Below are 24073 nucleotides of genomic sequence, written 5' to 3' on the forward strand. Positions count from 1 at the left end.
GCCTGGGGCCCCGCGGAGCCGCCGTAGCCAGAGGCTGGGGCTTCTGAGTCAAAGCTGCCCCCGCGCCTCCTCTCCCGCCCCCAACCCAAGCCTGGTTTCCCTGCCGGTCCACCCCTCCACCCAAACCAATGTCTTCTGAACCCCCGACACAGTGGGTCAAGATGGTCTCCTTCCCTCTCTCTTTCTCATTCTCGACTTTACACACACACACACACACACACTCACACACTCGGCACGTCACACTCACTCCTATTTTTCTTATTTCTGTATCTCTGTTCCCTCGTGCAGAATGCCTTTATCCCCTCCTCTGCCTCTAACTAAATCTATTCATTCCAGTTCCTGAGCTTTATTATTATCTTTTTTTTCTTCTTTAGTGTTGTGCCTTCCTGTGCTCTCTTTCTGAGCATTTTTTCCCCCAGCATTAATCATATAGAACTTTTCCAAGAAGCAAAAAAAAAAAAAAAAAAATGTGGTGTTTGTCAAAGACAGAAGTCTCCCCCACGCCCCCAAGAGGCCCCAGCCCCCTACCCTGACACGAGCCTTTCCCCTCCCTGAGCGCTCAGGGGGTCCCCGAGGTTGGCAAGGTCTTAGCCTAGCCTGGATGCCTGGATGCCCTCTCTGCCCACGGGCGCTTACTGTCTGTGCGCTCAGCTCTCTCCCGCAATGGGCCTAGCACATGGCCGGCTCAAAGGGCAGGGATTTAGCTCTGCTCCAGAGGACTGGGTCCTCGACCTGCCATCTGCCACTCTGGTCTGAGCCTGACATCCAGGGGAGGTCTGGCCCCGGCTCGGGCGACAGCTCCCGTGCTGAGCAGACTGAGGCCCAGGGCTGTCCCACGAGCTGTTTGGTGTCCCCCCAACTGGACCTCAGACCTGCAGGAGAGTTCAGGTCTCCTGACTCACTGTTCATGAAGCCACAATGTAGCCAGAAGCACCTCTGTGAGAAAATGAGTGGTCAAAATGGAGCCCAGGACCCGTAGGGATGGGCTCTGGATACGGTAAGTTCCTCCTTCAACACATTCCAGTGGTTCCTGGTCACAGCACCCTCGCAGTCTGGCTCACTTACCATCTCTCTCCCCCCATCTCCTCCTCTCCAGTATTTTCCTGGTCACAGCACCCTCACAGTCGGGCTCACTTGCTATCTCTGCTCCCCCATCAACCTGCCCAGCTATGAATGCAGCCACCACCACACCCAGCCACACAGTCCATTCACGTCCAGAAGACACTCTGCTCCTAACACCTCCGTGACTGGTCACAGTTTCCTAAGTACTTTCCCTGACATTGACCATTTTAATCCTTCCAGGGGCTGTGAAGCAGGCCAGGTAGTTATTGTAAACCTAGGTTTGAGCTGATAAAGAAGCTGAGGCTCGGGGAGATGAGCCGATCAGGCCCCTGCTCTCTCAGCAGTGTCAGGAGAGGGTGGGATTCCAGGAGGCCTCCTCCACCACTGACATTCCAGACACCCGTGACTCTGGCGCAGCTCAGCCAGGACCCTCTCTGCTGGGCACTGGGTTAGGACTCTTTGCTGAGGGCCAGGCTACTTATGGCACACACGCAGAGCAGCCAGCATGAAGATATTACTGCAGAACAGAGCTGCAGACGTACACATATGCACACATGCACTTGTGTCCCATGTAAGACATTCACATGCCCTTTAAAAGGCACCACCCTGGGTCCTTCTCTCCTGCCAACAACATGCTTACGTTCTCATCTTTTTTTCTCCGCTACTCAAAGGGACATGAGGTGGCCTGGGGCACTCAGAACAGAGCCATGAGACTCCAGGCTTCCCAGTATCCTGGTTGGGAGCCAATGCCGTACTCTTAGACTGAATGAGCTGTCGAATCAGAGGCCAAGGCTGGAAATGAATGTGGTGACCAAGGCCCTAGCGTCATATTTTGCTAAATTAGAATCAACCCTCCAGCCGTTCTCAGAATTGGCAGCATGTTAGTATCACTGGTAGAGATTTTAGAAACATACCCCAGTTTTCTTGCCTGGAAAGTTTCCTGGATAGAAGAGCCTGGTGGGCTACAGTCCATGGGGCCACAAAGAGTCGGACACAACTTGAGCACACACATACACACACAGAGAACATATCTGACCATAGAGGTTCTCATGTAATTGATCCAGGTGTAGACTAGATGACACTAGTTTCTTAAAGCTCCTCAGATGTTTCTAACAAGAAGCCAGGGCTGAGAACCAGTCCCTCTGTTTTCAGACGTATGCTGAGCCCTCTCTTGGCACCCCTCCGCCACCATGGCTTTACCCCCACACACCTGGAATGTGTCCTTGGACGCCCGTTCAAACACCTTCGAGCGGCTGGAGAGGAAGAGCACTTCTGTCTTGCCTTCCTCACCATAAATCTGCATGAATACTCGGGCAGTGGTGCTTGCTCCGCCTACATCCCCGGTCCAAACTTCAACCTCGTAGTGGATCACTGGGTGGGCACAGGGAGGAGAAGCAGGACATTTAGTAATAGCAACAACAGTAACAACAGTTACATAGCAAACATTTCCCAAACCCAGGCCATGTGTCTGCTGCTTCTTAGGCATCATCTCATCCAATCCTCCCATCAGTATCATAAGCAGTATTATTGCCATTTTGCAGATTGACAAACTGAGGCTTCAAGGACTTGAGTCAGTTATGGAAATGGCAAACCTAAGCAATCAGACTCCAAGGCTCAGCTCTCCTCTGTGCTGCATGTGTCCTCTGGAACCAGGAATGAGGTCAGTACACCAGCTGGCACCCTCTGCTGTGTGCCTACCCCTGGGTAGACACTGTGGGGGCAGAAAGAAGCAAAAGGCTATGTGTCTTTTCCCCTTATTTTCAGTAAAGGAGGATGGTTGAAATGATAATCTTCATTTAAATATATGCAGCTTTCAGATGATACCAACAGAGCTACACAAAATTTGTCTCTATGTTGAAGACTCGATGGACGTGAGTTTGAGTGAACTCCGAGAGTTGGTGATGGACAGGGAGGTCTTGGCGTGCTGCAATTCATGGGAACGCAAAGAGTCGGACACGACTGAGAGACTGAACTGAAGAAATACTGTTGAGTTGTTAGAGGGTGGAAATGTGTTATAAGTATTCACCATTAGAGGGCGCTTCTTATAGGAGCGCAAAATGTCTCCAAGAACTATGGGACCGTATTTTTTTTTTCCAAGTGGCTATATTACAAGACTTGTCCTCTCAGCAACACTGTAGGGTGAAATCATAATTCTTTCAAGTTAAGACTTATTTTCAACAAGATAAGGGGTCTCCCATTACCACAGCAATGTGAGAAATTGGCGGCTGAAACGAGGGACTGGCTGAGAGCCGAAAGAAGTTAAACTAGAAATATGGCTTTAGCTGGGGGTGAGGTTGGGCAAGTTGATGGACAGGAAGAAGACCCAGTAAAAGCCAGCATTCTTAATGGGGAGAACCCCAGTCTCTGTTCCCTCTCTCTGGTTTCAATAGCAACCAGGATTAAACAAAATTAGGAGAGATAAAACTTAGCATGCAGAGAACAAGAGCCAGCTATTGGAAATGAACATGTGGTAGCTGAAATAAAACATTCCAAAGAAAAGGGAAAGTCGAGGAGGAGCTAAGATGGTGGAGGAATAGGACGGGGAGACCACTTTCTCCCCCACAAATTCATCAAAAGAACATTTAAACGCTGAGTAAATTCCACAAAACAACTTCTGAATGCCGGCAGAGGACATCAGGCACCCAGAAAAGCAACCCATTGTCTTTGAAATATAAAAGACAAAAAAAGAGACAAAAGAGGGAGGGACGGAGCTCCGTCCTGGGAAGGGAGTCTTAAAAATAGAGAAGTTTCCAAACACCAGGAAACACTCTCACTGCCGAGTCTGTGCTGAGCCTTGGAAGCACAGAGGGCAACAATAACAGGGAGGAAAAATAAATAAACAATTAAAACCCACAGATTACGAGCCCAATGGTAACTCCCCCAGTGGAGAAGCAGCGCAGACGCCTGCACCCGTCACTAGCAAGCGGGGGCTGGGCAGGGAGGTGCGGGCTGCATCGCTTAGAGTAAGGATCTGGCCTGAATGCCCCGAGCGCTATCTGAGCAAAATAATTTGGGCTAGCAAACCAGACTGTGGGATATCTACCACGCGAAAAGCCAGCCCTAACCTAAGACGCCACCAGGCCTGCGCACGGAACAAAGGACTGAACAGAGATAGCCGGCGGCAGACCATCCCCCTCCAGTGACAGGCAGCCAGAGCCGGAATGGGGCAATCACAGCCCCAGAGAGACATTAACTACAAAACCGTAAGCAGGCTTCTTTGCTAACTAAGACTTCCTGGGGTTCTGGACGGTCAACATCCGCCTGAGAAGGTGCGCCGGTTGTACACCCAGAAAACCGAGTGGCGGGGAGGCGATAAGCAACTGCGCTCACCAAACACCTCATCACCTGAGCTGCTCGGACCTGGGAAGGGCACAAAACGCAGGCCCAACCGAGTCTGCGCCTCTGAGGACTACCCGAGTGCCTGAACCTGAGCAGCTTAGACCTGGGAGGTGCAGGCAGTCCAGGGCCGGCCTCTGATGGTTCCCGGTGGAACAACCTAGAGGCTGAGCAGTGTGGGCAGGGAGGCTACACGCGCCGTGAGTGGGGGCAGGCCCAGTGTGGCTGAGGGACTGCGAGCACACACCAGTGTTATTTGTTTGCAGCGTCCCTCCTTCCCCACAGCGCGACTGAACAAGTAAGCCTAAAAGAAAAAAAAGAAAGTGTCCACCATTGCCCTCTTTGTATCAGGGAGGAAATCAGACACTGAAGAGACCAGCAAACAGAAGAAGCAATAACAGAGGGAACCGCCTTGGAAGCAACAGGCAATAGATTAAAACCCTGTCATTAGTACCAACTACATAGGAAGGGACCTATAGATCTTGAGAAATATAAGCCGGACCAAGGAACTAGCCGAAAATGAACTGACCCCACAATACCCACAACACCACCAGAGAAAGTCCTAGATATATTTTTACTATTTTTATGATCATTCTTTCTTTCTTTCTTTTTTTTTAAATTTTTTAAAAATTAAGTCCTCTATTACTCCTTTAATTTTCACTTTTATAACCTACTATTACTTTGCAAAAAAAAAGACCCTATTTTTTTTAAAGTAAACTTCATATATATATATTTTATAATTTTTGTGACCTTGTTTTTTTTTCTTTTTCTTTTTTTCTTCTTTTCTTTAACATTGTATTTTTGAAATTCCAAACTCTACTCTAGATTTTTAATTTTAGCTTTTTGTAATTGTTATCAATTTTGTACCTATATTTTTTTTTATAATTTTTGTGACTTTTTTCTTTCTCTCTTACTTTCTCTTCTTCTTTTCTTAAACACTGTATTTCTGAAATTCCAAACTCTACTCTAGATTTTTAATTTATGCTTTTTGGTATTTGTTATCAATTTTGTACCTATATTTTCTTTATAATTTTTGTGACTTTGTTTTTGTTTTTGTTTTCTCTTTCTTTTTCTTCCTCTTTTCTTTAACATTGTATTTTTGAAATTCCAAACTCTATTCTAGATTTTTAACTTTTGCTTTTTGATATTTGTTATCAATTTTGTACCTATATTTTCTTTATAATTTTTGTGACTTTTTTTTCTTTTTCTGTATTTCTTTTCCTTCTTCTTTTCTTTAACATGGTATTTCTGAAATTCCAAACTCTACTCTAGATATTTAATTTTTGCTTTTAGGTATTTGTTACCAATTTTGTACCTTTAAGAACCTAATTTTCAGTACCCATTTTTCACTTGGGAGCAAGATTACTGGCTTGACTGCTCTCTCCCCCTTTGGACTCTCCTTTTTCTCCACCAGGTCGCCTGTGTCTCCTCCCTAACCCCTCTCTACTCTACCCAACTCTGAATTTCTGTGTGTTCCAGACGGTGGAGAACACTTAGGGAACTGATTACTGGCTGGATCTGTCTCTCTCCTTTTCATTCCCCCTTTTATCCTCCTGGACACCTCTGTCTCCTTTCTCCCTCTTCTCTTCTCTGTATAACTCCGTGAACATCTCTGAGCGGTCCAGTTGTGGAGTGCACATAAGGAAGTGATTACTGGCTAGCCTGCTCCCTCCTCTATTGATTCCACCTCATCTCATTCAGGTCACCTCTAACTCCCTCCTCCCTCTTCTCTTCTCCATGTAACGCTGTGAACCTCTCTGGGTGACCCTCACAGTGGAGAAACTTTTCATCTTTAACCTAGATGTTTTATCAGTGGTGCTGTATAGAAGGAGAAGTTTTGAGACTACTGTAAAAATAAGACCGATAACTGGAAGCAGGAGGCTTAAGTCCAAATTCTGACTCCAGGGAACTCCTGACTCCAGGGAACATTAATTGACAGGAGCTCATCAAACGCATCCATACCTACACTGAAACCAAGCACCACACAAGGGCCAACAAGCTCCAGGGCAAGACATACCAAGCAAATTCTCCAGCAACACAGGAACACAGCCCTGAGTTTCAATATACAGGCTGCCCAAAGTTACTCCAAATCCATAGACATCTCATAACTCATTACTGGACACTTCATTGCACTCCAGAGAGAAGAAATCCAGCTCCACCCACCAGAACACCGACACAAGCTTCCCTAACCAAGAAACCTTGACAAGCCACCTGTACAAACCCACACACAGTGAGGAAACTCCACAATAAAGAGAACTCCACAAACTGCCAGAATACAGAAAGGACACCCCAAACTCAGCAATATAAACAAGATGAAGAGACAGAGGAATACCCAGCAGGTAAAGGAACAGGATAAATGCCCACCAAACCAAACAAAAGAGGAAGAGATAGGGAATCTACCTGATAAAGAATTCCGAATAATGATAGTGAAATTGATCCAAAATCTTGAAATCAAAATGGAATCACAGATAAATAGCCTGGAGACAAGGATTGAGAAGATGCAAGAAAGGTTTAACAAGGACCTAGAAGAAATAAAAAAGAGTCAATATATAATGAATAATGCAATAAATGAAATTAAAAACACTCTGGAGGCAACAAATAGTAGAATAACAGAGGCAGAAGATAGGATTAGTGAATTAGAAGATAGAATGGTAGAAATAAATGAATCAGAGAGGAAATAAGAAAACGAATTAAAAGAAATGAGAACAACCTCAGAGACCTCCAGGACAATATCAAACGCTACAACATTCGAATCATAGGAGTCCCAGAAGAAGAAGACAAAAAGAAAGACCATGAGAAAATACTTGAGGAGATAATAGTTGAAAACTTCCCTAAAATGGGGAAGGAAATAATCACTCAAGTCCAAAAAACCCAGAGTCCCAAACAGGATAAACCCAAGGTGAAACGCCCCAAGAATAATACACATATTAATCAAATTAACAAAGATCAAACACAAAGAACGAATATTAAAAGCAGCAAGGGAAACAACAAATAACACACAAGGGAATTCCCATAAGGATAACAGCTGATCTTTCAATAGAAACTCTTCAAGCCAGGAAGGAATGGCAAGACATACTTAAAGTGATGAAAGAAAATAACCTACAGCCCAGATTATTGTACCCAGCAAGGATCTCATTCAAATATGAAGGAGAAATCAAAAGCTTTACAGACAAGCAAAAGCTGAGAGAATTCAGCACCACCAAACCAGCTCTCCAACAAATACTAAAGGATATTCTCTAGACAGGAAACACAAAAAGCGTGTATAAAATCGAACCCAAAACAATAAAGTAAATGGCAATGGGATCATACTTATCAATAATTTCCTTAAATGTAAATGGGTTGAATGCCCCAACCAAAAGACAAAGACTGGCTGAATGGATACAAAAACAAGACCCCTACATATGTTGTCTACAAGAGACCCACCTCAAAACAGGGGACACATACAGACTGAAAGTGAAGGGCTGGAAAAAGATTTTCCATGCAAATAGGGACCAAAAGAAAGCAGGAGTAGCAATACTCATATCAGATAAAATAGACTTTAAAACAAAGGTTGTGAAAAGAGACAAAGAAGGTCACTACATAATGATCAAAGGATCAATCCAAGAAGAAGATATAACAATTATAAATATATATGCACCCAACATAGGAGCACCACAATATGTAAGACAAATGCTAACAAGTATGAAAGGAGACATTAACAATAACACAATAATAGTGGGAGACTTTAATACCCCACTCACACCCATGGATAGATCAACTAAACAGAAAATTAACAAGGAAACACAAACGTTAAACGATACAATAGACCAGTTAGACCTAATTGATATCTATAGGACATTTCATCCCAAAAGAATGAATTTCACCTTTTTCTCAAGCACACACGGAAACTTCTCCAGGATAGATCACATCCTGGGCCATAAATCTAGCCTTGGTAAAATCAAAAAAATTGAAATCATTCCAAGCATCTTTTCTGACCACAATGCAGTAAGATTAGATCTCAATTACAGGAGAAAAACTATTAAAAATTCCAACATATGGAGGCTGAACAACACACTGCTGAATAACCAACAAATCACAGAAGAAATCAAAAAAGAAATCAAAATTTGCATAGAAATGAATGAAAATGAAAACACAACAACCCAAAACCTGTGGGACACTGTAAAAGCAGTCCTAAGGGGAAAGTTCATAGCAATACAGGCATACCTCAAGAAACAAGAAAAAAGTCAAATAAATAACCTAACTCTACACCTAAAGCAACTAGAAAAGGAAGAAATGAAGAACCCCAGGGTTAGTAGAAGGAAAGAAATCTTAAAAATTACAGCAGAAATAAATGCAAAAGAAACAAAAGAGACCATAGCAAAAATCAACAAAGCCAAAAGCTGGTTCTTTGAAAGGATAAATAAAATTGACAAACCATTAGCCAGACTCATCAAGAAACAAAGAGAGAAAAATCAAATCAATAAAATTAGAAATGAAAATGGAGAGATCACAACAGACAACACAGAAATACAAAGGATCATAAGAGACTACTATCAGCAATTATATGCCAATAAAATGGAAAACTTGGAAGAAATGGACAAATTCTTAGAAAAGTACAACTTTCCAAAACTGGACCAGGAAGAAATAGAAAATCTTAACAGACCCATCACAAGCATGGAAATTGAAACTGTAATCAGAAGTCTTCCAGCAAACAAAAGCCCAGGTCCAGACGGCTTCACAGCTGAATTCTACCAAAAATTTAGAGAAGAGCTAATACCTATCCTGCTCAAACTCTTCCAGAAAATTGCAGAGGAAGGTAAACTTCCAAACTCATTCTATGAGGCCACCATCATCCTAATACCAAAACCTGACAAAGATCCCACAAAAAAAGAAAACTACAGGCCAATATCACTGATGAACATAGATGCAAAAATCCTTAACAAAATTCTAGCAATCAGAATCCAACAACACATTAAAAATATCATACACTATGACCAAGTGGGCTTTATCCCAGGGATGCAAGGATTCTTCAATATCCACAAATCAATCAGTGTAATACACCACATTAACAAATTGAAAAACAAAAACCATATGATTATCTCAATAGAGGCAGAGGAAGCCTTTGACAAAATTCAACATCCATTTATGATAAAAACTCTCCAGAAAGCAGGAATAGAAGGAACATACCTCAACATAATAAAAGCTATATATGATAAACCCACAGCAAACATTATCCTCAATGGTGAAAAGTTGAAAGCATTTCCTCTAAAGTCAGGAACAAGACAAGGGTGCCCACTGTCACCATTACTATTCAACATAGTTTTGGAAGTTTTGGCCACAACAATCAGAGCAGAAAAAGAAATAAAAGGAATCCAAATTGGAAAAGAAGAAGTAAAACTCTCACTGTTTGCAGATGACATGATCCTCTACATACAAAACCCTAAAGACTCCAGCAGAAAATTACTAGAACTAATCAATGAATATAGTAAAGTTGCAGGATATAAAATCAACACACAGAAATCCCTTGCATTCCTATACAGTAATAATGAGAAAATAGAAAGAGAAATTAAGGAAACAATTCCATTCACCATTGCAACGAAAAGAATAAAATACTTAGGAATATATCTACCTAAAGAAACTAAAGACCTATATATCAGATCGGATCAGATCAGATCAGTCACTCAGTCGTGTCCGACTCTTTGCGACCCCATGAACTGCAGCACGCCAGGCCTCCCTGTCCATCACCAACTCCCGGAGTTCACCCAGATTCACATCCATTGAGTCAGTGATGCCATCCAGCCATCTCATCCTCTGTCGTCCCCTTCTCTTCCTGCCCCCAATCCCTCCCAGCATCAGAGTCTTTCCAATGAGTCAACCCTTCACATGAGGTGGCCAAAGTACTGGAGTTTCAGCTTTAGCATCATTCCTTCCAAAGAAATCCCAGGGCTGATCTCCTTCAGAATGGACTGGTTGGATCTCCTTGCAGTCCAAGGGACTCTCAAGAGTCTTCTCCAACACCACAGTTCAAAAGCATCAATTCTTTGGTGCTCAGCCTTCTTCACAGTCCAACTCTCACATCCATACATGACCACAGGAAAAACCATAGCCTTGACTAGACGGACCTTTGTTGGCAAAGTAACATCTCTGCTTTTGAATATGCTATCTAGGTTGGTCATAACTTTCCTTCCAAGGAGTAAGCGTCTTTTAATTTCATGGCTGCAGTCACCATCTGCAGTGATTCTGGAGCCCCCCAAAATAAAGTCTGACACTGTTTCCACTGTTTCCCCATCTATTTCCCATGAAGTGGTGGGACCGGATGCCATGATCTTCGTTTTCTGAATGTTGAGCTTTAAGCCACCTTTTTCACTCTCTGCTTTCACTTTCATCAAGAGGCTTTTTAGTTCCTCTTCACTTTCTGCCATAAGGGTGGTGTCATCTGCATATCTGAGGTTATTGATATTTCTCCCAGCAATCTTGATTCCAGCTTGTGTTTCTTCCAGTCCAGCGTTTCTCATGATGTACTCTGCATAGAAGTTAAATAAACAGGGTGACAGTATACAGCCTTGATGTACTCCTTTTCCTATTTGGAACCAGTCTGTTGTTCCATGTCCAGTTCTAACTGTTGCTTCCTGACCTGCCTACAGATTTCTCAAGAGGCAGATCAGGTGGTCTGGTATTCCCATCTCTTTCAGAATGTTCCACAGTTTATTGTGATCCACACAGTCAAAGGCTTTGGCATAGTCAATAAAGCAGAAATAGATGTTTTTCTGGAACTCTCTTGCTTTTTCCATGATCCAGCGGATGTTGGCAATTTGATCTCTGATTCCTCTGCCTTTTCTAAAACCAGCTTGAACATCAGGAAGTTCACGGTTCACATATTGCTGAAGCCTGGCTTGGAGAATTTTAAGCATTACTTTACTAGCATGTGAGATGAGTGCATTGTGTGGTAGTTTGAGCATTCTTTGGCATTGCCTTTCTTTGGGATTGGAATGAAAACTGACCTTTTCCAGTCCTGTGGCCACTGCTGAGTTCTCCAAATTTGCTGGCATATTGAGTTGCAGCACTTTCACAGCATCATCTTTCAGGATTTGGAATAGCTCAACTGGAATTCCATCACCTCCACTAGCTTTGTTTGTAGTGATGCTTTCTAAGGCCCACTTGACTTCACATTCCAGGATGTCTGGCTCTAGGTCAGTGATCACACCATTGTGATTATCTGGGTCGTGAAGATCTTTTTTGTACAGTTCTTCTGTGTATTCTTGCCATCTCTTCTTAATATCTTCTGCTTCTGTTAGGTCCATACCATTTCTGTCCTTTATCGAGCCCATCTTTGCCTGAAATGTTCCTTTGGTATCTCTGATTTTCTTGAAGAGATCTCTAGTCTTTTCCATTCTGTTGTTTTCCTCTATTTCTTTGCATTGATCGCTGAAGAAGGCTTTCTTATCTCTTCTTGCTATTCTTTGGAACTCTGCATTCAGATGTTTATATCTTTCCTTTTCTCCTTTGCTTTTCACTTCTCTTCTTTTCACAGCTATTTGTAAGGCCTCCTCAGACAGCCATTTTGGTTTTTTGCATTTCTTTTCCATGGGGATGGTCTTGATCCCTGTCTCCTGTACAATGTCACGAACCTCATTCCATAGTTCATCAGGCACTCTATCTATCAGATCTAGGCCCTCAAATCTATTTCTCACTTCCACTGTATAATCATAAGGGATTTGATTTAGGTCATACCTGAATGGTCTAGTGGTTTTCCCTACTTTCTTCAATTTCAGTCTGAATTTTTGGCAATAAGGAGTTCATGGTCTGAGCCACAGTCAGCTCCTGGTCTTGTTTTTGCTGACTATATAGAACTTCTCCATCTTTGGCTGCAAAGAATATAATCAATCTGATTTCGGTGTTGACCATCTGGTGATGTCCATGTATAGAGTCTTCTCTTGTGTTGTTGGAAGAGGGTGTTTGTTATGACCAGTGCACTTTCTTGGCAAAACTCTATTAGTCTTTGCCCTGCTTCATTACATATTCCAAGGCCAAATTTGCCTGTTACTCCAGGTGTTTCTTGACTTCCTACTTTTACATTCCAGTCCCCTATAATGAAAAGGACATCTTTTTGGGGTGTTAGTTCTAAAAGGTCTTGTAGGTCTTCATAGACCTATATATAGAAAACTATAAAACACTGTTGAAAGAAATCAAAGAGGACACTAATAGATGGAGAAATATACCATGTTCATGGATTGGAAGAATCAATATACTGAAAATGAGTATACTACCCAAAGAAATTTATAGATTCAATGCAATCCCTATCAAGCTACCAACGGTATTCTTCACAGAGCTAGAACAAATAATTTCACAATTTGTATGGAAATACAAAAAACCTCAAATAGCCAAAGCAATCCTGAGAAAGAAGAATGGAACTGGAGGAATCAACCTGCCTGACTTCAGGCTCTACTACAAAGCCGCAGTCATCAAGACAGTACGGTACTGGCACAAAGACAGAAATATAGATCAATGGAACAAAATAGAAAGCCCAGAGATAAATCCATGCACATATGGACACCTTATCTTTGACAAAGGAGGCAAGAATATACAATGGATTAAAGACAATCTCTTTAACAAATGGTGCTGGGAAAACTGGTCAACCACTTGTAAAAGAATGAAACTAGAACACTTTCTAACACCATACACAAAAATAAACTCAAAATGGATTAAAGATCTAAACATAAGACCAGAAACTATAAAACTCCTAGAGGAGAACATAGGCAAAACACTCTCCAACATACATCACATCAGGATCCTCTATGACCCACCTCCCAGAATATTGGAAATAAAAGCAAAAATAAACAAATGGGACCTAATTAAACTTAGAAGCTTCTGCACAAGAAAGGAAACTATAAGCAAGGTGAAAAGACAGCCTTCAGAATGGGAGAAAATAATAGCAAATGAAGCAACTGACAAACAACTAATCTCAAAAATATACAAGCAACTCCTGCAGCTCAATTCCAGAAAAATAAATGACCCAATCAAAAAATGGGCCAAAGAACTAAATAGACATTTCTCCAAAGAAGACATACAGATGGCTAACAAACACATGAAAAGATGCTCAACATCACTCATTATCAGAGAAATGCAAATCAAAACCACTATGAGGTACCATTTCATGCCAGTCAGAATGGCTGCGATCCAAAAGTCTACAAACAATAAATGCTGGAGAGGGTGTGGAGAAAAGGGAACCCTCTTACACTGTTGGTGGGAATGCAAACTAGTACAGCCTCAATGGAGAACAGTGTGGAGATTCCTTAAAAAACTGGAAATAGAACTGCCTTATGATCCAGCAATCCCACTGCTGTGCATACACATTGAGGAAACCAGAATTGAAAGAGACACGTGTACCCCAATGTTCATCACAGCACTGTTTATAATAGCCAGGACATGGAAGCAACCTAGATGTCCATCAGCAGATGAATGGATAAGAAAGCTATGGTTCATATACACAATGGAGTATTACTCAGCCATTAAAAAGAATACATTTGAATCAGTTCTAATGAGGTGGATGAAACTGGAGCCTATTATACAGAGTGGAGTAAGCCAGAAAGAAAAACACCAATACAGTATACGAACGCATATATATGGAATTTAGAAAGATGGTAACAATAACCCTATATATGAGACAGCAAAAGAGACACTGATGTATAGAACAGTCTTTTGGACTCTGTGGGAGAGGGTGGGATGATTTGGGAGAATGGCATTGAAACATGTATAATATCATATATAAAATGAGTCGCCAGTCCAAGTTTGATGCACGATACTGGATGCTTGGGGCTGGTGCACTGGGACGACCCAGAGGGATGGTATGGGGAGGGAGGAGGGTGGAGGGTTCAGGATGGGGAACACATGTATACCTGTGGTGGATTCATTTTGATATATGGCAAAACCAATACAATATTATAAAGTTAAAAAATAAAATTAAATTAAAAAAAAAGAAATAAAATCTTGGAAGCCAAAAGAAAAGGTAAAGTCAAGGACAGCACTGAAGAACAAAAAGGAAAATTCCCAAGAACAAAATGATAGAAAGATAAGAAAATCAGAGGAAGCTTAACAAATTTCAGTTCTAAAGAAAACAGCAGACAGAGAGTTGGAAATTGTCAAAGAAATAAATTTTTTAAAAAAGCCCCAGAGTTAAAGGAACGCTTTTAATTCAAGGAGCTTTTGAGTTCCCAGAAGATTGGATGAAACCAAAATCACAAAAGACACTGAAGACATCATGAAATTTCAGAATGCCAGGGATAAACATAGGATCCTGCAGGTTTTAGAGAGAAAAAAACCCAAAGGTTTGGGTAGCAGAATGGCATCAGACTTCCCAGCTGTAACCCTGGGAGCCAGAAGGTAGTAGGAAAATCCCTTATAAACTCTAAGAGAAAATGAGTTTTAGATCAGAATTCTCTAACAAGCCAAATTATGGCTCAATGGTGAAGTAGACTAGAGACGTTTGCACATATTCAAATTCTCCATTGCAGTGCACAATGAACCAAAAAAGAGGAAGAAGTGAAATTTAAAAAAACAGGAGATCTAACCTAGAAGAGAAAGACTGGAATGTCCAAAAGATGGTAGAAAGGAAGTCTCAAAAGGAAAGCTTCATTGCATCAAAGAGAACAAGACAAGAGTATCCCTTGTGATGGGAGTTGGAGGAAGGAAGTAGAGTTCCTGTTGGATTTGAACATATGAAAAGAACTTTAGTTCTGTTGGAGAGATGGAGATAAGATGGTGTTACGGAATAGCTGTGTCCTCCCAAAATTCATATGTTGAAACCTTAACCGCTAGTATCTCAGAATGTGACAGCATTTGGAGACAGGGCCTTCATAAAGGTGATTAAGTTAATCCAATATGACTGGTGTCCTTTTAAGGAGAGACTGGAATACAGACATGCCCATGTTCACAGGAAGACTTTGTGAGGGACAGTGAGATGGTGGCCTTCTGCAAGCCCAGGAGATAGATCACAGAAGAAACCCAACTTGCTGACTTCAGTTTAGATTTCCAGCCTCCAGAACTGGGAGAAAACAAAGTTTTGTTGCTTAGGCCACTTCAATTCAGTTCAGTCGCTCAGTCGTGTCAGACTCTTTGCGACCCCATGAATTGCAGCACACCAGGCCTCCCTGTCCATCACCAACTCCCAGAGTTCACTCAGACTCACGTCCATCGAGTCAGTGATGCCATCCAGCCATCTCATCCTCTGTCGTCCCCTTCTCCTCCTGCCCCCAATCCCTCCCAGCATCAGGGTCTTTTCCAATGAGTCAACTCTTCTCATGAGGTGGCCAAAGTACTGGAGTTTCAGCTTTAGCATCATTCCTTCCAAAGAACACCCAGGACTGATCTCCTTTAGAATGGACTGTGGCAATTTGTTATAGTAGCCCTAGCAGACTAATACAGATAGGTGGGTATACAGATGGGTATATAGAAATATATATGGGTATATTGAAAACTCTACTAATGCATAAATGAGATTATTATTAATTCCAGAAAAAACAAGTTGTATAAAAAATGAAGCATAATTGTTATGAGTACTCTCAGCAGTGAATAATATTTACATGGTTATAATAATGTAAAAATCAAATATTGATTATTGAAGGTTGGAGGGAGGGGATATATGTGTGTGTGTATAAATATACACGTGCATATGTTAAAAAAGCTAAATCCTCCTATTCCATAGTAGGAAGTTAATAGTGTCTATGACTGAAAATAATTAATGTCTATGACCGGCAAATTCGGAAAACTCAGCAGTGGCCACAGGACTGAAAAAAGTCAGTTTTCATTCCAATGCCAAAGAAGGGCAATGCCAAAGAATGTTCAAACTACAATTGCACTCATTTCACATGCTAGCCAAGTAATGTTCAAAATTCTTCAAGCAAGGCTTCAATAGTACATGAACTGAGAACTTCCAGATGTTCAAGCTGGATTTAGAATAGGCAGAGGAACAAGAGATCAAATTGCCAACATCTGCTGGATCATCAAAAAAGCCAGAGAATTCCAAAAAAAATCTACTTCTGCTTCACTGACTACACCAAAGCTTTTGACTGTGTGGATCACAACAAACTGTGGAAAATTCTTTAAGGGATGGGAATACCAGAACTCCTTACCTGCTACCTGAGAAACCTGTTTGCAGGTGAAGAAGCAACAGTTAGAACCATACATAGAACAATGAACTGGTTCAAAATTGGGAAAGGAGTACATCAAGGCTGTACATTGTCACCTTATTTAACTTATATGCAGAGTATATCATGGGAAAAGCTGGGGTGGATGAAGCACAAACCAGATCAAGATTGCCAGGAGAAATGTCAATAACCTCAGATATGCAGACATCACCCGCATAGCAGAAAGTGAAGAGGAACTAGAGAGCCTCTTGATGAAAGTGAAAGAGGACAGTGAACGAACTGGCTTAAATCTCAACATTCAAAAAATGAAGATCATGGCATCTGGTCCCACCACTTCATGGCAAATAGATGGGAAACATTGGAAACAGTGATAGACTGGGCTCCAAAATCACTGCAGATGGTGACTGCAGCCATGAAATTAAAAGACGCTTGCTCCTTGGAAGAAAAGCTATGACCAACCTAGACAGCATATTAAAAAACAGAGACATAGCTTTGCCAACAAAGGTCCATCTAGTCAAAGCTATGGTTTTTCCAATAGTCATGTATGGATGTGAGAGTTGGACTATAAAGACAGCTGAGTGCCAAAGAATTGATGCTTTTTACTGTGGTGTTTGAGAAGACTCTTGAGAGTCCCTTGGACTGCAAGATCAGACCAGTCAATCTTAAAGGAAATCAGTCCTGAATATTCATTGGAAGGACTGATGCTGGAGTTGAAGCTCTAATACTTTGGCCCCTGGTGTGAAGAGCTGACTCATTAGAAAAGACCCTGATGCTGGGAAAGACTGAAGGCAGGAGGAGAAGGGGACGACAGAGGATGAGATGGCTGGATGGCATCACCGACTCAATGTACCTGACTTTGAACAAACTCCAGGAGATGGTGAAGAACAGGGAGGCCTTGCATGCTTCAGTCCATGTGGTCACAAAGAATCGGACAGGACTGAGCAACTGAACAGCTAAATGACTGAAAAAAAATCAAGCAACTGATAAGTATATTACTGAAAATATGGAGTTAGATTTCTGAACAAAAAGCTAAAGTTATTAAAAATGTGTTACCTCTGAAGAAGAGGGATGGGTTGGGGAAAGAGGTAGGTAAGGGAACTGCTGCTTTTTTAATCTTTATCTTGTAGTACCTGTATTGTGTTGTGCTTAGTCGCTCAGTTGTGTCTGACTCTTTGCAACCCCATGGACTGCAGCCCACCAGGCTCCTCTGTCCATGGGGATTCTCCAGGCAAGAATGGTGGAGTGGGTTGCTATTCCCTTCTCCAGGGGATCTTCCCAACACAGAGATCGAACCTGGGTCTCCTGCATTGCAGGCAGATTCTTTACCATCTGAGCCAACAGGGAAGCCCAGTACTTGTATTACTCTGATGGATATCAAGTTTAACTCATAAAAAGAGGGAAGGATTTGATTCTGCACACTAGCAGGTACCATTACAAAGCCTGTGTATGTGACACAGTGCTCAGAGAATTTACAGGTTACATGGGGAGAGAGGATGGACACAATAAGACACAAGGCTTTCTGGAAGAGGAAGCAGCGAGTTCATAGTGGGTTCCTTCTCAGAGCAGCTTCCTGTGACAGTGAGTCTCGGACCGCTGCTTTCAGGCTAGACACAAAAACGCAGAGGTGAGGGAAGGGACATTGTCTATAACAGGTTTGGACCGATGATCCTCTAGATAACCTCTTGTTTCTTTAACCCCTACTTAGTCAATGGCTCTCACGTCATGTGCAATAGGTGACCAGATCACCTTGAATTTCACCCCCACTCAGAGAGGTCACCACCCTGTCCACATAGTTCCCTCTTCCCCATGCTGTTGCTAACCCCTTATCTTGCTTCCTTTTCTTCCTAGCTCTTACTTGGCATTATGCCAAGTATTTATTTTTCTCCCATCACGGAGCATGAAGTCCTTGAGGACAAGGCTTTGGTCTGTTTTGCTTATGATTGTCTCTACAAAGCCTGGGGCAGTGTTGGCACAGAGAAACAGTCAACATACACATATTGAATAAATGAATGAATGAACAGCTTATCTCTTCACTAGTATTCCCAGCGGGGAAACTCTTTCTCAAACTCCTCTTGTACACAAGGCCAAGAAGGTATATTTCTCAATAAAGTCATCTACTGCCTTTATCCCAGAAAACAATGGTTTATCCACTGAGTTCTCAGGTTCCCCATCTGTAGAAGGAGCCCCTTTTCCATCCCAGAACCCTACCAGGGGCAACTGGAAGCTTCCCACTTTGAGACAAGACCCAGATCACCCACAATCCCTCTTCCTTCCCTGCTGCCCCACCCCATGGGGAACAGTGCTACAGTCCCGTCACAGCTGCCTCCATACATTTCTGGATGTCCACCACCTCGCTGGGGTAGAGCTCCACCTCCAGGCGCCCGTCAGCCTGGTCTTTGTCCAGCCAGCGGTTGGCAGGGAAGGTGTACCGCTTGCCTTGGCGGGGCACGCGAATCTGGACACTGCCCAGGAACCAACTGGCATGCATGCCCGTGCTGTCGTGCCCGATCACCAGCCGGTTGATCTGGAAGGAAACATGCGATACGGGTGAGCAAGGAGCTGGTATAGAAGCCTCCATCCCTCCATCCCTACACCCTCACAAAACACCAGGGCAAGCAGCTCCCCTCAGCCCAGACTCCAGCTCCTCAGGAGATGCGGGCTCAGCAGGAAGGGCTGGGTCCCAGGCCGGCCTGCCCTCAACCAGCCAGGAGACCAAGGCCCAACCTCTCCAGACTGGAGCCTCTGTCCCTTTGTCTTTAGTTCAGCCCACCTCCCAGGGACACGGTGAGAAGCAAGTGGGTGTGACCAGAGGTTTGAAAGCTCCAGTATGTACTGAATGCCAGGCAGTGGACGTCCTAAGAATGTGGTGGCTGCACAAGAACGCAAACATTCAAAATATTCACCATCGGCTTCCGATGCCATGTTGGTGATATGGCTTTGTTTTGTCTTACACCATACACGGTTGCACATGTTTTTGCATGTCTTCTCCGTCACACCCATCCTATAGGTGACAATAAGCAGACCACCTTTTGGGGCTCTGTCATTCTGTGTCCAGTGCCTCCTCTCACTCTGGGAACCAAGGTGTATTTTTCTCAGTAACACTATAGTTCAGTTGCTTTGCTACTTTATATTTTATGTTAATCTTTGCCCACAGATGTCATAGATGAGCACATAAATGTACATGTTACCATCCTTAAATGTACCTCGCTCTTCAAGGTTTGAATGATATTTATGTTTTTTTTTTTTTAGATTCAGGCCAATTCTAACATCAGATGGAATTCTCAGATGGCCTTTGAGGTCCCTTCCAGCCCCCTGGATCCTTTCTGTGGTGGTTTGGAGGGGTGGTGCTCGTTGTGAGTCTGGTGCCCAAAGGCCAGATTCAGAAAATAGTCCCTGTAAGCCTTGCTCTTGCTCTTCTGCGTCCTGAGCACCTATTTGCAGCTGCTATTGGAAACTCTATCACAGCTGAGTGCCTGGAGCCCGGTCGCCTAGGAATCCAGCTACATCTACAGACACAGTCTGAGAGCCTTTAGGGTGTGGGCCAAGGAGCGTGGGAGAGCTTCGTCGTCTTTCTGTGGTGCTGGCACTGTGACAGAGGAAAGACAGGAACAGGTGTTTTCTGCCTGTTGTGACAGAAAATGCCATGAAGGCAGGGATCATCTGTCAGTCCCATAGTGGCCAGCACCTGACGTGGGCAATTGTTCAGTCACTAAGGCTAGAGCTTACTGAATACATACTATGCATGTGGGTGTTACTGACATAGTTAATGCTAATGACAATCCCACTGGAATCCCTTGCGATAGCAGTGAGAAAATCAAAGCAAACAGAGGTGAAGTAACTTGCACACGGCAGGTAAGTGGAAACACTCGGCCTCAGACCAGGCAGTCAGGAGCCCAAGCCCACACTCCCAGACTTTTGGCCACACTGCTTGTTGAGCAGGTTTTAGAAACACGAGAAGGGCCCAAACGCCCTTCCTCACCACTCGGATGTCTCATTTATCTGCTGGCTGCTGCCAGAAGTCCTTAGTAAAGGAAACAGCATTTCAGGCTACAATTATTAATTCAGCTTAAAATGTAAATACAGCTTGATCAAGGAAAATCTTGATTTAAGCTAAGGAGCTTCAAGATGTAAATGACTGACATGAAATCATTCCCCAGAGCACCTGAACTCAGGTGAGGCTCACCAAGAGGGGAGGGGTCAGCAAAGGGGGGCTTGTAACCCTCTCAGTTTCCACAAGCCACCCCGAGAGGGGCAAGTGGTAACATGAAGCCCTGCTCAGACACTTCTAGAAAAGTTTCCAGCACTTGAGTGGAGGCAGTCAGACCCATACTTCTCCAGGTGAATGCTTAGACCCCTCACAGCACAGTCAGCCGGGGAGGTGATGGTGGACCCATCTCTTATCTAAGGCAGAATCCCTCAGGTGTGGCCTGGGAGTTCACACTGCAATAGGCTTTCTGGGTGTCACTGTGACACACACGCCAGTTTGGAACTGGGAAGCATTTCCAGCCCGTCTTTACAGCTCTCCCTCCTTCCTCCTTCCCTGCACACCAGGGTGTACCCAGGACTCTCTGGTCCTGGCTACGGAGGTAAAGGAAACGCCGGACTAAGAACATGAGTTCCAGCCCCAGAGAGAGTCTGGAAAGCTTGACCACTGTTCACGTGCCTCCTGCTCCTCTGGGTCATACTGGAAAACAATGTACTGCACTAACCAAGTGGGCACTTTCCCCTTCAAATGGGTTCACTTGTGTGTTGTGAGAGTGTGTGTATGTGTGTGTGCAGGTATGTGTGTGTATGTGTGTGTATTCAAGTGTGTGTGTGTGTATATGTGTGTGCATGTATGTGAGTGTGTGTGTATGTGTATATGTGTGTGCATGTATGTGAGTGTGTGTACATGAGTGTGTGTCTGTGTATGTGTGTGTATATGTGAGTGTGAGTGTGTGTACACAAGTGTGTGTGTGTGTGTGTGTGTGTGTGTGTGCCCATGTGCATATACGCACAGGGAAATCGGTAAGACACCCTCACAGGGTCTTGGGAAAGAGACTTACAGTTCCAATGTTGAGGGTCTCCAGGGTGAACTCATCCACTCGGCTACGTTCAAAATAGTCTTTCAGGTTGTTGTCAGAGACGAGAAGAACTTGCTTAATGGTGTCAGATTTGTCCCCGTAGAGCTTGATGTAGACTCTGGAGTCTGTGCTGGCCCCAGGGACGTCCCCCGTCTTCAAGCTGATGTGATAGCGGAAGTCTGAACAGTCCAGGGCAGGAGGCGGGAGCGGAGGGGTTAGCGTGGGTGAGCCGCAGGGAGCTCGGGGCAGGAGGTCGATGGCCAGGGCTGGACACTCAGCTGGGGGTCGGGGGCCCAGGCTCTCGCTCTCCTCACATAGTCCTGAGACTGGGGCGGGGTGGTGGTGCTCCTACCATCTTTTGGAATCCCTTCATCTCAAAATCAGAATTCTGATTCCTGCTTCGTCTGCGCCATAGGGTGTGAATGCGCTGAGAACAGGAAGGCATGCAAAGAATACTAAAATGTAAGAGACGAGGATTTAAAGCAAATACGCATTCACTTTCTCATCTGATGGATGAAGAAACCAAAGCAAAGAAAGCCTCTACCTCCCGGCAGAAAACATAGCATGTTACCTACATGGTGTTAGTGCTGGGTGTTCTGACCGCGGTTTTACAGGTGAAGACTTTGAGCCTCAGAAGATGTTGTTTTTGGCTCAAGATGGCTACAGTTCAGAAGGAGCCAGCCTAGCACTAAACACTAGGCGGTCATCCTTAAGCATAATACTAGTCCTTAAATTTTAGAGTGGTGTTTCCACACAATCATTTAAAGAAGTAGGCTTGTATGCATTTTTTAAAAATGGAGAAATGGAAGCTGAGTCTTATCAAATAACATTTCTGGCATGATATTGAAATAATCACAATTGCTTTCTCTGAACTATTGTGTATTAAGGTTTATATATTAAAGTGAAATAGTTGGAGATATTTTTTTTAAAAGGGTCAGCTATGTGTAAATCCCTAATGTGGACCCAAAGGTCTTATTCTCACCCGAAATGCCATGCTGATGTTATTCTATCTTACGACCCAGAAAGGTCTGTGTCACCTGTCCACAAGGGAGGATAAAAGGCAAGGCCTAGGATAGTCTGAGCCATGAGCCCAAGTCCAATAGCCTTGTTCCAGGGCGTGGGTCTTGGGAATGAAAGGGGAAGCGCTGGAAAGGCAGGTGATGCTAGCTTCAAGGCCTGCGGTTCACAGCCGTCTCAGGGCCTTCTGGCGCTGGCAAGAAAGACCCGGAGAGAGACAGCTAAGCACACCTCTCAGGTGACAACCCCACAGACCAGTCAGGCCCTGGAGGAGGCCAGACCTGTGGGTCTAGTCCAGGTCAGCTCCCCCGGGCACACCTGAGGGCCCTGAGGAGGTGGCTTCTGTCTCTGCTGTAAAGATATAGCAAGACCTGTGAAAAAGACCGCTTCCTTATACCATTTTCATCTAAATCCTTTCAAAAACTCTGACTTGGGGAAGAGGGAGCCCAAAGGACCCTGTTCCTGTTGAACAGTGCGGCTTGCTGGAGTGGGAAGGACAGGCAGGAAGACAGAGATGCCTGGGCACTGGGCCCAGCTCCACTGCTGACCACAGACCTGGCTGTCCTAGGAGTTCCCTTGGCACAAGCATGAGACTTGTGTCCAATCTAGGCATTTTTCTCATCTCTTAAGAACTGTTCCAGCTCTTAAATTCTGTAATTCAGTGTTCTCAGAATGCAGAATTCCAACTTTGCAATTTGCTATCTGACCACAGGAAGATATTTGGCTCCACCAGATCTGGGTCCCCCCTGACAAACTGGCATAACAACATTAGCTCTGCCGACTTCCAGGGTTCTTGCTGGACTCACATGAGATAAAAGTGATAAATATGTGGTCTTATTATTCATGTGAGCCCAGAAATAACGGGAAGGTCGGCGGGGCTGGTGTCATTATGCCCATTTGTCAGGTAAGGATGCACATCTGGTGGAGCTAAGTATCTTCCTGAGGTCACATAGCAAATTGCAGATAATAAGTGATAAATATGAGGTATTAAGGGCTTCCCTGGTGGCTCAGATAGTAAAGAATCTGCCTGCAATGAGGGAGACTCAGTTTCAATCCCTAGGTCGGAAAGATCCCTTAGGGAAGGAAATGGCAACCCATTTCAGTACTCTTGCCTGGGGAATTCTATGAACAGAGTGGCATGGTGGGCTATAGCCCAGGGGGGTCTCAAAGAGTCAGACATGACTGAGCAATTAACAGTTTTATGAAGCCTTGGAAAAGAAACCAGGTGTTGGTATTATTGAGGATTCTGGATATATTTCTTTTCAATTTTGTCTAACACTCATGAACAAATGAAGGTTCTTGAAGAAATAACACCAGTAAGGAAAACTATAAGACCTCTAGGATAATTCTCAGCATCAAAAAACAAGGTCCTCCTTGTACAGCCCCTTCCAAACATGTTTATCCTCTCCAGAATGACAGGTACGCACCCCAGAGCCGGGCAGCATTAGCCAGTGTTACTGCCCGTGTTACTTT

The 24073-nt window shown here is 43.7% G+C and overlaps 1 protein-coding gene across 1 annotated transcript in view; it reads right to left on the reverse strand.

The window, feature by feature from the left end:
* The window catches only part of LOXHD1 (lipoxygenase homology domains 1), a 120878-nt gene that overhangs the window by 91300 nt on the left and 5505 nt on the right, over positions 1 to 24073 (reverse strand). The window contains exons 3-5 of the mRNA XM_027526129.1: positions 21566 to 21762; positions 18852 to 19044; positions 2273 to 2433 (exon numbers count right to left, since the gene is read on the reverse strand). Coding sequence (XP_027381930.1) covers positions 2273 to 2433; positions 18852 to 19044; positions 21566 to 21762 — 551 coding nt within the window. The remainder of the gene's footprint in view (positions 1 to 2272; positions 2434 to 18851; positions 19045 to 21565; positions 21763 to 24073) is intronic.

This window comes from Bos indicus x Bos taurus, chromosome 24 (genome assembly GCF_003369695.1).
Source record: "Bos indicus x Bos taurus breed Angus x Brahman F1 hybrid chromosome 24, Bos_hybrid_MaternalHap_v2.0, whole genome shotgun sequence".
Taxonomy (NCBI): Eukaryota; Metazoa; Chordata; class Mammalia; order Artiodactyla; family Bovidae; genus Bos; species Bos indicus x Bos taurus.